The sequence below is a fragment of the Sebastes fasciatus genome, chromosome 14 (assembly GCF_043250625.1).
Source record: "Sebastes fasciatus isolate fSebFas1 chromosome 14, fSebFas1.pri, whole genome shotgun sequence".
In the NCBI taxonomy this organism is placed as follows: domain Eukaryota; kingdom Metazoa; phylum Chordata; class Actinopteri; order Perciformes; family Sebastidae; genus Sebastes; species Sebastes fasciatus.
In genome coordinates, this window is record NC_133808.1 from 33,189,181 (window position 1) to 33,204,848 (window position 15,668).

The window sequence follows — 15,668 nt, forward strand, 5'->3', positions numbered from 1 at the left end:
TAAATGTATAACCACGGCGATAACATGGCGTTCACCGTGTGTCCTCGGGAGAAATGAATGCTTTCAAGAGGAAGAAACTCTTAACTTCCTCCCCGGGTAATACCGAGGAAGAGAGCATCCATTTTCCTGACTTGACACAGTAAACGCCATGTTGGTGAAGGTTTCTGGAGATGATCCTCTGACGTCCCGTTCCAGTGAAGGCAGCATGTGGAGCAGCTACAGAGAGCTGAAGATGATCCACCGTCTTATCTAGTTGTGTAAACTAGCAGCTTTTCTAATGTTGCAGAACACATTCTGTTGCAAGTTTCAACTCGTCTTGTCATGAATCTTTGGTGTAAAGTTCAAACGCCCCCAACAACACCTCTTGAACGACCCTTTGGGGGGCGGTACCACCCCCGTTTAGAAACGCTGACCTAGAAGGTGATTGAACGACGGAGTGGTAATGAACTGCTCTTACTTCCTCTCTACTACCGTCTGCTGACTGCTTACCGATCACTTTGACATTGGTCGTCGTCTTGACGTCCTCCTGTCCGACCACCTCACACGTGTAGGCGCCGGTGTCTGCCTCGGTTGCGTTCTGGATGGTCACGGCGTGCTGCATGCCGATGATGTTAACGGCAATCTTTCCAGCCTGCGTCTTGAGGAGGGCGCCGTTCCGCCTCCAGACCACGTCTCTCTCTTTGTTCAGCTCACAGGTCAAATACATGGGCTGAGACTTTATACAGGACGTCTCCGGTTCCAGCTCCTTCAGCCACTTCACCGGCAGCTCTGCACAAACACACAGTCAGAACAAACTCATTCAGGGTCTTCCATACTGCTGCCAATACACCCTGTTAGTGATGACGTCATGATGAGGGCCCGGTGTTAGCTGGAGGCTAACGCTAGCAGTGGGCTAGCATTAGCTGGAGGCTAACGCTAGCAGTGGGCTAGCATTAGCTGGAGGCTAACGCTAGCAGTGGGTTAACATTAGCTGGAGGCTAACGCTAGCAGTGGGCTAACATTAGCTGGAGGCTAACGCTAGCAGTGGGCTAAAGCTCCACATCTAAATGTCCTCTGTGTTGTTGTCTGAATCCAGATCTCAGACATTAGAGATGAGTAACTGTGATCGGAGCTCTAGAGCTACAATATCAGAGAAGCGTTTCAGAGACGGAGAGGAAATGATGCTAATATTTAGCCTTCTGCTAACAGCAGCTAACGTGAGCCGTTAGCTGCTGTTAGCAGAAGGCTAATCTATTAGCAACCCTTTCTCTCCGTCTCTGAAACGCTTCTCTGATGTTGTCCGACTCTCTTTGTGACTGACTTTACTGAAGGAGAGTTAACTAGAGACATCCAGAGATCTATACGCCCTCAGTTTATCTTTCCAGCGCTGCCGTTAGCCACCGGCCCGCTGGTCACCGGCCCGCTGCCGTTAGCCACCGGCCCGCTGCCGTTAGCCACCGGCCCGCTGGTCACCGGCCCGCTGGACGGACGCAAGGCTGCTCAGCTAGCTTAGCTCACTAATTCAACCATGCTACAGGAAATGAGTCCAACAGAGGACAGCGCCGGGTCACGGTCCCTCTGCCTCACTCCTCGCCGCCAGGAGACGACTTCACCGGGAGGAGAGCAGCTAGCGTTAGCTAGGATTTTCTTCAGCCATTGTTAAAAAAACAAGACAACAATAGGTGCAAGCCAGCGTTAGCTAACGTGTTCAGAGAGTTATTCTGCCACCACTTTACGCTCCGCCCGCTAAACACGTCACCATGGTGACTAACAGAGAAGAGGGCTAAACCATACCTGCGTCTGAGTAGTAATAGATAGTAGTAGTTTAATGTTGGTTTACCTTCAACGATGAGCTTGGCCATGCACGTGATTTCCTTGCCAGCATTCTTGCCCACGCAGGTGTATTCACCGGTGTCGGACAGCTGGACGTCAATAATATGCAACTTGCGATCTTTGCCATCAGCTGAGAACTTGTGTTTGGGGTCCTCGCGGATGTTGCTGCCGTCTTTCATCCACGTGGTGATGGCGGTGGAAGGCGAGATCTCACACTCAAACACCGCCGACGAGCCGATGGACTCGGCTTCCTGCAGCACGATGTTCTGGATCTTCTTGATGAACTTCAGGGGGACGGCTTTGAGCTTGAACCCTCCGAAGGGATCCTCTGGTGGCGACGGGCCCTTTCCACCGGGCTTCAGGCCGCGACCCCGGCCTCCGTCTCCGGGAGACGGAGTTTGTCTCGCTGCAAGGTCACATAAAAAAAACCTCATGGAGTTAGTTTCAGATACGATGGAGAGTGAAGAATCAGATCGGATCTTGTGCCTACCGTGAATTAGACGTCATTCAGTCGACATATTCTCACATTTAAGAAAAATCAGTTTTAAGCCTACAGTGTTAGAATATAAATTAAAATTCATGCAGAGTCACTCTGTGATTATGAGCTCTTATTGAACCCCACAACTACAAGATGACAAACCAAACAAACAACACGCAAAGAGAGAAAGAACTGTGAAGTCAGACAGACTACGTACCTGTACCTGTAACCCTAAAGACCTTAGTTGTGTTCGTATTAACACATATCAAAGGTCATAGAATACGGCGTGAACATCGACCTACTGCTAATATCGGTATGTTGACGTCAGCTAAAAGCAGGGCTCCTATTGGCTGTTATCAGTGTAGGGATGTTGTTGATCAGGTCCGGATCTAGGACCTGAGTTTCTGTACCGATACCAACACAATAGAGAGCTACAGGAATGAGTCAGCATGATGTCACTTCCTGTTCCCTCGTCTAGAAGTCAATGGGTCTTTAGTTAGATGTCTGAACTCAGGTCTGTGGTTAAACCAAGCTGAAGAGATTTTAACGTTTTATTCGCCGATATAAAATTCGTCAGTAGATATCCTTCTGGTGAATTCTGAAGTCTTTACGTGTCTTAAAAAAGACGTTTGCTAAGAAGTGGCTGAATGAGTCTCGGATGATCGGTTGATCGGGCTGAGATTAAAAGCTTCACACAAAACATTTTGGTTTTGTTAGAAAGGACAAGACATGAAAACAACTTACACTTAATGGAGCGAGTGAAATTGCTTCAGACGTTACGTAGCACAAAGAACAAACCATTAGTACACATGAGCTCTAATTTCAATGGATTCATACCCCCAAGTCCTCGGCCTCGGCCTTTCGGTGCCTCCTCGGTCGGTTTCCCATCTGGACAAGAAACAAGAGGATGAGTTTAAAGCGTCTCTGCTTGAGATCACTGTGGATGTAAATACTCCAGAAGATAAAGATGCTAAATCAAACACATGTTCTGGTCCACATTGAGGGGACGTCACACAGATGAAGAGGATAAAGATGGAGGGAAATATTTGGCAAATGGATGAATAATGAGACAAGATGATCAAATGGATGGAAGACAATGCAGAAAACTAAAAGTTGTATTGAAAGACATGAAGACTCAACACTTAATGGTTGATGTGGATGACACATTTGAGGACAGACGTATGATGGACAACATGAGAACATCAGTGGACGGACGGTAAATGGACAGACGGACGGACACATGAATGAATATGTGAGCTGTAGATGAACCAAGAGGATGTGATGAGGATGAGATGAGTCATTTGAGGATGAAGATGTGGATGAGGGGCTCCAGAGTCTGAAGTTTGTCGGCCTTCGTCTCACCTCGTTTGGCGCCAGGCATTCCCGGAGTCTCCACCGCCCCATCCACCACTTCACCTTCCCAGTCGTCGGGGGGAACCAGCTCCCAGCCCCAGGCCTCCTCTTCCTCCTCGCCTTCCATTACTTCAGCCTCCTCTTGGAACACCTCCTCCTCCGGCTGGGTGGGCACCTTCTTCATCTGCACGGCTCCAGGAGAGACCTCCTTCACCAGGGGGATCCGGCCTTTACTGGGCTCCTCCGGTTCTGGAGCCTCCTCCGGTGACGGCTTCTTCGGGACCTTTCTGAGTGTCACAGCTTCAACGGAGTCTTTTGGTGAAACAGTTTTGGGACTCCGTTTGACTTTTTCAGCACTTGGCTTCTTCTCAACAGGTTCCAGTTCTTTAGGTTTCGGCTTGTCAACTTTTGGCGAAGGCGTCTTTTTTAGCTCAACCTTCTTCAGTTGTTCAAGAGGTTTGAGGGTCTTTTCTTCTTCTACCGTGTCTTTACCCACTCTAGGCGAAGGAGTCTTTTTGAGTTCGACACCTTTCTTCAAGATGTCGGATTGTTTTTGTGGGATCTCTTTCTCTGCTTCTTTCTTTCCTGGTGGACTGGGCTTCTTGGGTGGAACAGCTGGCTCCTCTTTCTTCTGAGGTTTCTCATCCTCTTTTTTAGGTGTTGAAGTCTTCTCAACTTTCCTAAGCTGCTCTTCCTTCAGCTCTTTGGGAGTTCCCTCTCTTGGAGTACGACTGGGTACCTTTGTGTCTGCATGCTTCGTCTTGTCTTCCTCGGGTGCTTTATCTGGCTTTTCTTCAGGCTTGGTGACTTTGGTGAAAGGCTTCAACATGACCGGCTCTTTCTCTTTATCTGGTGTGGAAATGATTTTAGGTTTTCCACGAAGCTTGTCGGCAGCAGTAGATTCCTCGTCTTTGGGTATCTGAACAACCTGCGGGATCTCCTTCTGGTCTTTAGTGACGTCGGGAGATACCTCTGGACTCGTCAAGGGAGCATCTTCATCTTGTCTGTGTTTTACAGCCGTGGCGGGTAGATCTCTCTGTGGTGTCTCAACTCCCTTGAATGGAGTACGTTCGGTATCTGTCTTTGCCTCACCTTCTTTCTTAGCTTTTGCAGGTTCAGCTGTCTCAGGTTTCTCAGGTTTTACGAATGGTTTCAGTGTCACTTCTTCTTGCTCTTCCTCTTTCTTTGGCAATTTCTTTATTTTCTTTTTTGTTAAATCTGGCTCAGGTTCTTCACCTTTTGGCGCTTTAGGGGTTCTTATCCATTTAGATTTCTCATCTTCTGCCTCCAGCTTTTCAGGTTCCTCACGCTGACCCAGTTCAGATGCCTCTTCAGCTGCAGTGAAGACTCGTTCAGTTCTTCCAAGTGTTAGTATCTCTCGATCCTCTCTTTCGTGAAGCTTCTGAACGGTCATTTCTGCATCATAATGTCTCGTCACTTCAACTCTTTGAGTTATGACTTCCTTCTCTGGTTCTTTGGGCTTCGTTGGCACCTTTTTTAGTTGGATCTTTTGCGGTTCTTCTTCTGGTTTCCGTGATTTCTCAAATGGTTTTAGTTTGGCTGAGTCTTTCTGCTCATCTGCTTTTGGCAGTTTAGTTATTTTCTTCTTTTGTACCTTTGGAACCTCAGGTTCCTCCTCTTTCTGTGGTTTTGGGGTTCTTGTCCATACTTGCTTCTCTGTTTTCTCTACAACTGAAACCTTTTCAACTTCCTCAAAATAGCCCAACTGAGCCGTTTCCTCCTCTGCGGTGAAGACTCGTTCAGTTCTTCCGACTGTTATTATCTCTCGATCGTCTCTGTCATGGAGTCCATGAATAGTTAATTCAACATCTTGATGCCTTGTTACTTCAATTTTATGAGTTATGACTTCCTTCTCTGGTTCTTTGGGCTTCGTTGGCACCTTTTTTAGTTGGATCTTTTGCGGTTCTTCTTCTGGTTTCCCTGATTTCTCAAAAGGTTTCAGTTTGGCTGAGTCTTTCTGCTCATCTGCTTTTGGCAGTTTAGTTATTTTCTTCTTTTCTACCTTTGGAACCTCAGGTTCTTCCTCTTTCGGTGGTTTTGGGGTTCTCGTCCATCCTTCTGTTTCTGTTTTCTCTACAACTGAAACCTTTTCAACTTCCTCAAAATAGCCCAACTGAGCCGTTTCCTCCTCTGCGGTGAAGACTCGTTCAGTTCTTCCGAGTGTTATTATGTCTCGATCATCTCTGTCATGAAGTCCATGAACCGTTAATTCGACATCTTGAAGCCTCGTCATTTCAACTCTTTGAGTTTTGACTTCCTTCTCCGGCTCTTTGGGCTTCGTTGGCACCTTTTTTAGTTGGATCTTTTGCGGTTCTTCTTCTGGTTTCATTAATTTCTCAAATGGTTTTAGTTTGGCTGAGTCTTTCTGCTCATCGGCTTTTGGCAGTTTAGTTATTTTTTTCTTATCTACCTTTGGCTCTTCGGGTTCTTCCTCTTTCGGTGGTTTTGGGGTTCTCGTCCATCCTTCTTTCTCTGTTTTCTGTACAACTGAAACCCTTTCAGCTTCTTCAAACTGACTTAATTGAGCCGTTTCCTCCTCTGCGGTGAAGACTTGTTCAGTTCTTCCGAGTGTTATTATGTCTCGATCTTCTCTGTCATGAAGTCCATGAACCGTTAACTCTACATCTTGATGCCTCGTCACTTCAACTCTATGAGTTATGACTTCCTTCTCCGGCTCTGGAGGTTTCACTGGAACCTTCTTCAGCTTAATCACCTCTGGTTCTGGTTCCTTCTCTTTGGGTAGTCTGGTAACCTTACTCTTCAGTTTAGGAGATTCAGGGGTTTTTGCTTCCTGAACTGGGATCTTACCCTTTTGCTTAAGAGGTGGCGCTGTGGTTGAGGCAGTAAATACACTTTTATAACATTCACATAGAGACATCCAGGAAACTCAACATTTCATCTGACATTTTTACAACACAGGACTCACACCACTTAAACATGTAAATGACAAACAAGAGAATAACTAACATGGCAATATGTACTAGATTTTGCTGCCCTTTCAAAATAAAGGAGCTACTATTTGGTATAAGAGATAAGATAAGATAAGATAAGATATTCCTTTATTAGTCCCGCAGTGGGGAAATTGCAGTGTACAGCAGCAAAGGGGATATTTAGTGCAGAAAACAAGAAGCATCAGCTAACACAGTAAAAAAGAAAAGAGCTAAACAAAGTGAAACAAAAAATATGAACCATTTAAATAGAAGGAGGAATTAAAATAGGAGCAGTATATACAGTATATACCTTTAGTTGGTCCAGGTGCTGAAACTGGTTCCTTGTCTGCAAGAATTTAAATAAGATCAATATAAGTATACGCAATGCAAAGAAAAGAAGAAGGTTCATATATGTTGGACAGACACTCGAGTTAAGAAAGTGAGGCATGCATTTCCACTTAAAGAGGGCTATATGACTTTATCAGGTGTTCAACATCACAGCTTGTGTGCCGAGTTACAGTAACGTAACTCCAGATGCACCAAGAGAGGTGAACGTTATTTGGCCTCATTCAACAGATATTGTTAATATGAAACACTTGGATCGGATTAAAGGACATAAAATGGATTTTAGTTCAAAACAAACATCAGACCAACAGATACAGACAGAGTTAGACACTGAATGCATTTCTTAAATCACAGCTCAGACTGCTTTGTATTAAGACTGAAGCTGTCGTAAGACAAACAGAAGAGAGCAACACAAAGACATGTTACCTTCAGGCGGAGAGATTTCCTCCGATACAGGAGAGGGTTCAGTCTTTACGACTGGTGGAGAGGGTTTCTTCACCACTGGTGCAACTCGAGCTACAAGAATGCCAACTTGATTAAAATCACTGGCAAAGATCTGATGAACAAGCAACTGACAGATACTTTAACAAAACAGACAAAGTGAAAGAATCCACATCAACAGGTTCCTTTGAGGTAGGACAAACAGGAAGTTAAACAACATACATGACAAACAGAAGAAACTACCTGTGGGAGCAGCAGCTGTTTCTGCTGGAGGCTTTGGTGTTGGTGGAGACGGTTTCTTTTCCACTGGAGGAGACACTTTGAAGTACAAGATAGCAAAGGTCACAACCAAGAGAACAGAAGACATTAAGACAGATCAAAGATGTTAAGAGTGATGACAAGAGCATAAGGATAAACAGACAGACAGCGGAAGATTTCTATGTTCAAAAACACATCAACACAAAAAGAGGACACACAACAAAGAGAAAGAAGTACCTGCAGGAGCAGCAGGAGGTGATGGCTTTGGTGCTGGTGCAGATGGTTTTGTCTCCTCTGGGGGAGACACTTTAAAATACAAGATGCCAAGATCACGACCAAGACAACAACATGGTCAATCAGGACAGACAAGATAAGACTGAGGACACCGTGGACAGCAAGTGAAATGGCAATGGACGAAAGAGAAAATCATGAGGATACCTTGTGATAAGCCAGCAAAGAAAACACACAGACAGACATTTAGTTCACAACAACATACAAAGGAAGTGAAGAAAGTACCTGCAGGAGGAGCAGCTCTGGCTGCAGAAGGAGCAGCTGGAGGAGCAGCTGAAGGCTTTGATGCTGGTGCAGATGGTTTCTTCTCCTCTGGAGGAGACACTTTGGGAATACAAGATGCCAAGATCACGACCAAGACAACCAGATTTAACGGGTGACATAAAAAGTAAAAAATATGGACACTTGAAGACAAGTGAGACGATAAGAACAACACAAACAAACAATGGACCAAAAGAAAACCAACACGGCTGACTCTTGATGAGCCAGCAAAGACGAGGACAGAACAAACTGAACAGACTACCTGCAGGAGGAGCAGCTCTGGCTGCAGGAGCAGGAGGAACAGCTGAAGGAACAGCCGAAGGCTTTGCTGCTGGTGCAGAAGGTTTCTTCTCCTCTGGAGGAGACACTTTGGGAAAACAAGATGCCAAGATCACGACCAAGAAAACAAGATATTAAGAGCGACATGAAAAGTAAAAACATGGAAACTTGAAGAGGGAGCCAATAAGAACAACACAAACAAACAAACAAGAAAACCAACATGGCTGACTCTTGATGAACCAGCAAAGATGAGGACAGTTCAAACTGAACAGACTACCTGCAGGAGGAGCAGCAGGAGGAGCAGCAGGAGGAGCAGCTGGAGGAGCAGCTGAAGGCTTTGCTACTGGTGCAGATGGTTTCTTCTCCTCTGGAGGAGACACTTTGGGAATACAAGATGCCAAGATCACGACCAAGACAACATTATGGTCAATCAAGATTTATTAAGGGCAAAAGATGAATTACTCCAAACAGCACAAACAAGTAGAAGTGACAAGATTGGAGACGTGACAGAATGTCAGCTGATGAAGGAAAAACAAAAACTCAACAATGAAAGATGTTAGTAGACCAAGAAAGGTTCCTTAGTACATGGCGTAACTTCTAGATTACTGACATTAAAAAACAAAGACAATGGACGAAGACGGCTTACTGTAACAATTAGTGCCATATTTTCTTGTTATTCAAGACCCTATTGGAAGATGTGAGTAGAGTAAAGGTGAGATGTTAATCTCTTTAAAGAGGGGTTGATCTTATGGTGATCATGAGCCTATGCGGCTCAAATAAGAAAGAATACCTTTCTGAAGAGTTTGTTGTTCACTCTCCTGTGTTCCCTTCTTTGCTTTCTTGTCATCTTCTCTTGTTAGTGGAGGTTCAGTTGCAGCGATTCTTGTTTCTTCAGGAGAATCCAGCTTGGCGGTGATTATTTTTTGTTCCAGAGATGCAGGCTTCTTGGAAGGAAGAGTTTCTTCTTCAGGGGTTAGAGGTTGCTTCTGTGGTGGAACTTGGGATTTTGGAGTTGGAGCAACCTTGGCTTTAGCGATAGGTTTCTTAGGAAGGGTCACATCTTCAGGGGGAAAGTCTTCTTTAGGAGCAACAATGACTTTGTGGAGTGCAGGAGAGGTCTTCTTTGTAGGCAGAACAGTTTCTTTTGGTGGTGAAATTTCTTTCTCAAGACAGACTATTTTCTCAGGTGAAGGAGTTTGAGCTGGAACTGGAGGTGACACTTCCCTACTTGCTGGTATAGATCTTGTTGCTGGGACAAGTTCTTCTTCAGCGGTTCTTGTTTCTTCGGGAGAATCCAGCTTGGCGGTGATTCTTTTTTGTTCCAGAGATGCAGGCTTCTTGGAAAAAAGAGTTTCTTCTTCAGGGGTTTGAGGTTTCTTCTGTTGTGGAACTTGGGATTTTGGAGTTGGAGCAACCTTGGCTTTAGTGATCGGTTTCTTGGGTACAGTAACATCTTCGGTAGGAAAGTGTTCTTTAGGAGCAACAACGGCTTTGTGGAGTGCAGGAGAGGTCTTCTTTGTAGGCAGAACAATTTCTTTTGGTGGTGAAATTTCTTTCTCAAGACAGACTATTTTCTCAGTTGAAGGAGTTTGAGCTGGAACTGGAGGTGACACTTCCCTACTTGCTGGTACAGATCTTGTTGCTGGGAGAAGTTCTTCTTCAAAGGACACTTCTCTCAACACAGGAGTCAGTTTCTCCAGAGGTACAATGTCTTCAAGATACATTTCTCCTGCAGCTTTGGGAGACTCCATCTTTTTATGGATTATTACTTCTTCTTTGGGAGGAACTGCTGTCATAGGATGAGAAAGAGTGGATTTGGGAAGACTTTGGGGTAAGTCTTGTCCAGGCTTACGAGGCATGGATCTTTCAGATGGAACTTTTTCCACTTCAACAGAGTCAGCTTTCTTGAAGAGAGTGATTTCTTTAGGTACTCTAGGCTTCTTTGGTGCAGTGATTTCTTTAGAAGAGATTTTATGTTTAGCAAGACCTTCCATCAGAGAGACAGTTTCTTCTTCAGTTTCTTCATGATGTACCAATACAAATGGTTCAGTAACTTCTTTCTGCTCGGTATAAGTTGAAGGAATGTCCGCTTCCACAAGTTTCTTGTCCTGTGCAGTTTTCTTGTAGGCCATTATCTCTTTTTGGGATGTGAATCCAGCGTCACGAGGAGGAACTTCTCTCTTCGTAGGACGAGTCGTTTCAGGTGGAGGCGTGACGTCTCTTTTTGATGGAAGAAGGTCAGCTTCCTTTAGAGGTGGAGACACAGACCTCAAAGACAAGTCTTCCCTCCAGTCCACTGCTCTGTCCTCTGGAAAGTCTTCTTCATGAGGTTCAGAGTCCTCGCATTCTGTGTACGCTGGATCAATGTCCTCTAGTGGCTCAGTGTCTTCAACCTGCCGACCTCCACGGTACCATGTAGAAACCTCATCCATTTTGCGTCTTGTCTCCCTTCTCAAAGTGCTTTCTTCTCTCACGACGGACTCCCTGACCTCCACTCCCCTTTTGTATGTCCTGACTTCCTTTTGTCCAACTTCTTCTGCCTGAGAAATCCTCTCTCTCTTTAGAGTCGACTTGCCGCTGTCTTCAAGCACTACTGTTGTTTGATTAAGATCAGTTTTCGGAGTCATTTTTTTAAGATATCACCCAAGATTGAAGATTTGCACCATGGAGCGGTGGCCAAGAGGAAAACACAAGAGACAAAAACCATCAAGACACAAAAAGACAGATTTCAGTGTGAGCCTCATTTCACAACTAAACTGTGAGTATTATGAATCACTACCTCTCTGCTGTGGAGTTTCTTTAGACTTTGGCTGGACTAATACTGTTCCAGAAGGAATAACCTCATCTGGTTTTAGGGACAAATAAATACAATTAGTCAAACTACAAGAAAGTGACTTTCTAAAAGTACCTGAGAGAGGTTTGTTTAAGTTTAATCATACCTTTGATAGGTGTACCCGCCTCCAGCTTTGTTCTTGCTAGTACTGTTGTTTCCTGTGGTATCTCCCTCTGTTTTACTGGTTTGATAATGATATGATGTAGTAAACAGTCAACACACATGACAGCACACACATCAGGACTAAACCTTTAAAGGATTGGCTTAATAGCTCAGAATCAAATATGCAAAGAGTGAGTTAAAAGATCAAGATGAGTAAGGATTAGTTAAAGAGATGTTCAGACTTATCTACCTTGTTGCTGACGCAGTTTAGCCAGAGGAATTTGCTTTGGTGTTTCCAAATCTTGTGGTGTTGGTTCTCGGCGTTGCAGCACTGGTTCCTCTAGTACTAAAGTTGGAACCTCTGGAACTAAAGTTGGAGCCTCTGGAGTTTTCTTCTGCTCTACTGGTGGTTCAGTAACCACTTTGTGCGCCGTTGGAGTCTTCTTTGGTTCTTCTGGTACCTTCTTTGGGGCTTCAGGAACCCTCTTTCTTTCTTCCACAACCTTTTTGGGTTCTTCTGGAGTCTTCTTTGGTTCTTCTGGAACCTTCTTTGGGGCTTCAGGAACCCTCTTTCTTTCTTCCACAACCTTTTTGGGTTCTTCTGGAGTCTTCTTTGGTTCTTCTGGAACCTTCTTTGGGGCTTCGGGAACCCTCTTTGTTTCTTCCACAAACTTTTTGGGTTCTTCTAGTACTTTCTTGGGTTCTTCTGGTACCCTCTTTGGTGTTTCTTGAACCTTCCTTGGCACCGCAGCAACCCTCTTTGTTTCTTCCAGACCCTCCTTAGGTTTTTCTGGAACCCTCTTTGGTTCTTCTGGTCTTGTTTCAGAGACAGACCTCGGTGCTTCTGGCTCAGGTTTACCAGCCAGCAGCTGCGGTTTTCTTGCAGGTTCAGATGTCTTCTGTTCTGAGACAACTTTGAAGAACATTTATGTATAAGATGATTATCTCGTAAACCATATTTTGTCACACTCTAACGAGTGCTTAGCAGGCTCAAAGATATTCACAGAAGATATTTTGGAAAGATTACTTCCCATGTGATACTTAAAGATTCAATTGATAAAACTAAACATGAGAAACAACACAAACAGAAAACAGAACAGTAGAACAAAGAAACCTATTAAGAGCGTCTTAGGCAGTACCTTTAGTTGGAAGAGCTTCAGCCTTGGGTGGAGTAACCTGTGGTTCCTCTGGTCTGGGTACATCTTGCACTTAAGAGAACATTATGTATAGTTTAACCGACAGGTAATGACCACGGCCAACACGGAATCAAAGATCACACTCTGAACGAGTGAATTAAGTCTGACAGAAGATATGAGAGGAAGGATGACTGTCAACGATCGATACCTTTCGCTGGAAGACGTTCTGGTGCCGAGGGAGGAACCTTGGCTGGTTCTTCAGGCTTTGGTTGTTCTGGTGCTTTAAAGAACATTATACATATATGTTCAGTAACCACTAAGGCTTCGACATCACAGAGCACTCTAACGAGTGCTAATACAGAAACACACAACATAGACTTTTTTGTGTTAAGCCATGACAACACATATCAAAGATACCTTTGGTTAAACCATCTTCAGTCTTTGGTGGAGTAATCTTGGCAGCGAATGGCTGAACTACGACTTCCTCTGGTTTGGCTACAGCTGGAGAACATTAAAACGTTTTCCATTTACTCTACATGTATCTTAAGGTTGATTAAAGGAACACAGTGTGAGCTTCATTATTAATTAACACACTACAGCTATGGCATTCATTTCTAGAGTTAGTTTGTTGAGGGATGCTTGATCTAAACACCCTGAAGCCTGTATGCTGTCAGCTCCAGATATGTTAGATGATAAAGAGGTTAGTAGTGACGAACATAAAGAACATTCATTAAAGAGTTATGTGTGTGGACCACAGCAACATGAGAGACATTCTCTATAACACAACGTCGTTTCAGCTGAACAACTTTACCTCTCGCTTTAGGGGCTTCTGGTTTTTTCTTTGCAGGTTCAACTTTCGGTGCTTCAGGTTCAGGCTTCATTTTTGGCACCTTCAGCTCAGGCGTAGCCGGTTTCTGAGGAGCTACTTTAGGCTCGACGGGAACTGTTTTTGGCGGGGCTGAAGGCTTTGGTTTATACGGTTCAGGTGTGACCTTTCTGGGAACGGTCACTTTCTCTGGTTGAGGTTCTGGTTCCGTGTAAACGGAAGGTTCTTCAAGGTTAACAGAGAAATATGACTGAGTCAACACAGAGGACACACATCTTTAAGAGTTAAAGAAGAGGTCAAAGAAGGAAAAGATATCACACAAAACATGAACAGACACAGTATATACAGTATATATATATATATATAACAGACAGACTGACGGACGGAAAGCCAAGAACACAATGCTCTGTACGCATTGTCTAAAATTTAGCTGAGACACTTTAGACAACATGAAGTTCTATAGACAGGAAGAGAAAACCTCCTGATGGAGATATTAAAGACAGCATAGCAAAGTGTGAGAGGTTCAAATGGTGTCTAATGTTCAGGGCTGCCTCCTCTTAGTCCATTAGTCGACTAATCGTTTGTTTTGGTTTCAGTCCATTAAGATTTCTTTAGTCCATTAGTCGTTATTTACGCTTTTTTATGCTGAATGACTTATTTCTATTTTTTAAGAAACGTGTGAGCTCATCTCTGGTAAACACCAGATTTAAAGTTGAGCTTTTGTTTGATTCTTTGTGGACAAACTCACTTTTACAGATCTGTCCATTAAATCAACTTATCGATTAGTCGACGAAGAATGGAGGACAGCCCTGATAATGTTCAAAAACAATTACCTGTAATAAATATATACAGTATGTAAAAATATTGCTGTTATAAATATACATATAAATGTTAATTTATAACAGCAGTATTAATATATATAAAATATGTATACATATATATTTATTTATATATTGATGTATTATTTTATATATATTTATACTTAAAAATGTATATACATCTACATATATATACGTATATATGTATTATATAAATATTATTATATTTATACATATACACTTATATAATACAGATTTTATATAATATATATATTTATATAAATATAAATACATATATATTTAATTTTTTAACAGCAGGATTTTTATTGTATCAAACATGTAAAAATGCAAAAGAAAATGTCAAGAAAGTATTTTTTTAATATCTGTCCTGTTTTTTTATTTAATTAGAAAAGAGTTTTGTGTCTTTTCTTTTTTATTTATTAAGAATGAAGAATGTGAGCCGATAAAGACTCTCTAAGATCACAGACAGTCAGTGATAAACATATGTTGTTGTGAACGTTACCTTCTGGCGTCGGAGGCTCCTCTCGCCAAGCCGGAGCGCTGACGGCGGCAGTGACCTCAGACAGCGGCTTCTCTGCTTCAGGTAAAATATCATCATGGAGATCAGTTTACTGACTAACATCAAGAATCTCTGATTATTTACAAGAGAAATATGTGAAGAAAGGAGGAAGAAGTCGAAGAAGAAGAAGAAGAAGAAGAAGAAAGGTTGGGAGAAACATGAATGAGACAGGAAGACAGACAGGAAGTGGTCGAAACAAGAGCAGGTGTTTCTACCTGGAGCTGGAGGCGGAGCCACAGCTTTCTCCTCGGCTCTCCTGTAAACCTCAGACACTTGGAAGATAAAGAAAGGTCACATTAAAACTACCACACCAGCTCTACTGTCTATCTACTGTATATCTACTGACTACTCTACTGTATACTCTACTGTCTATCTACTGTCTATCTGCTGTCTATCTGCTGTCTATCTACTGTCTATCTACTGTATACTCTACTGTCTATCTACTGTCTATCTACTGTCTATCTACTGTATACTCTACTGTGATCTACTGTCTATCTACTGTCTATCTACTGTATACTCTACTGTCTATCTACTGTCTATCTACTGTATACTCTACTGTCTATCTACTGTCTATCTACTGTCTATCTACTGTATACTCTACTGTCTATCCTACTGTCTATCTGCTGTATACTCTACTGTCTATCCTACTGTCTATCTACTGTATACTCTACTGTCTATCCTACTGTCTACTCTGTCTACTCTACTGTCTATCTACTGTATACTCTACTGTCTATCTACTGTCTACTCTACTGTCTATCTACTGTCTGTCTACTGTCTATCTACTGTATACTCTACTGTCTATCCTACTGTCTACTCTACTGTCTATCTACTGTCTATCCTACTGTCTATCTGCTGTCTATCTACTGTCTATCTGCTGTCTACTCTACTGTCTATCTACTGTCTA

General features: G+C 43.2%; 2 protein-coding genes across 2 annotated transcripts in view; both read right to left on the reverse strand.

Annotated features, from left to right (window-relative positions):
* The window catches only part of ttn.1 (titin, tandem duplicate 1), a 227,197-nt gene that overhangs the window by 112,835 nt on the left and 98,694 nt on the right, over positions 1-15,668 (reverse strand). Inside the window, exons 47-66 of the mRNA XM_074658001.1 lie at positions 14,980-15,036; positions 14,708-14,779; positions 13,352-13,591; positions 12,958-13,041; positions 12,749-12,820; positions 12,544-12,612; positions 11,655-12,317; positions 11,409-11,483; positions 11,249-11,314; positions 9,260-11,062; positions 8,747-8,848; positions 8,453-8,557; positions 8,155-8,253; positions 7,876-7,944; positions 7,624-7,698; positions 7,366-7,455; positions 6,905-6,940; positions 3,128-3,178; positions 1,820-2,218; positions 490-768 (exon numbers count right to left, since the gene is read on the reverse strand). Coding sequence (XP_074514102.1) covers positions 490-768; positions 1,820-2,218; positions 3,128-3,178; positions 6,905-6,940; positions 7,366-7,455; positions 7,624-7,698; positions 7,876-7,944; positions 8,155-8,253; positions 8,453-8,557; positions 8,747-8,848; positions 9,260-11,062; positions 11,249-11,314; positions 11,409-11,483; positions 11,655-12,317; positions 12,544-12,612; positions 12,749-12,820; positions 12,958-13,041; positions 13,352-13,591; positions 14,708-14,779; positions 14,980-15,036 — 4,506 coding nt within the window. The remainder of the gene's footprint in view (positions 1-489; positions 769-1,819; positions 2,219-3,127; positions 3,179-6,904; positions 6,941-7,365; positions 7,456-7,623; positions 7,699-7,875; positions 7,945-8,154; positions 8,254-8,452; positions 8,558-8,746; positions 8,849-9,259; positions 11,063-11,248; positions 11,315-11,408; positions 11,484-11,654; positions 12,318-12,543; positions 12,613-12,748; positions 12,821-12,957; positions 13,042-13,351; positions 13,592-14,707; positions 14,780-14,979; positions 15,037-15,668) is intronic.
* LOC141782002 (uncharacterized) lies at positions 3,355-6,542 on the reverse strand. The gene has a single exon (XM_074658008.1). The coding sequence runs from the start codon at positions 6,540-6,542 to the stop codon at positions 3,588-3,590; it is 2,955 nt and encodes a 984-aa protein (XP_074514109.1). The 3' UTR covers positions 3,355-3,587.

What these genes read in the sequence shown, in the direction of transcription:
- LOC141782002 (XM_074658008.1), bottom strand. Translation starts at nt 6,542, where the DNA reads ATGTCTCTATGTGAATGTTATAAAAGTGTATTTACTGCCTCAACCACA.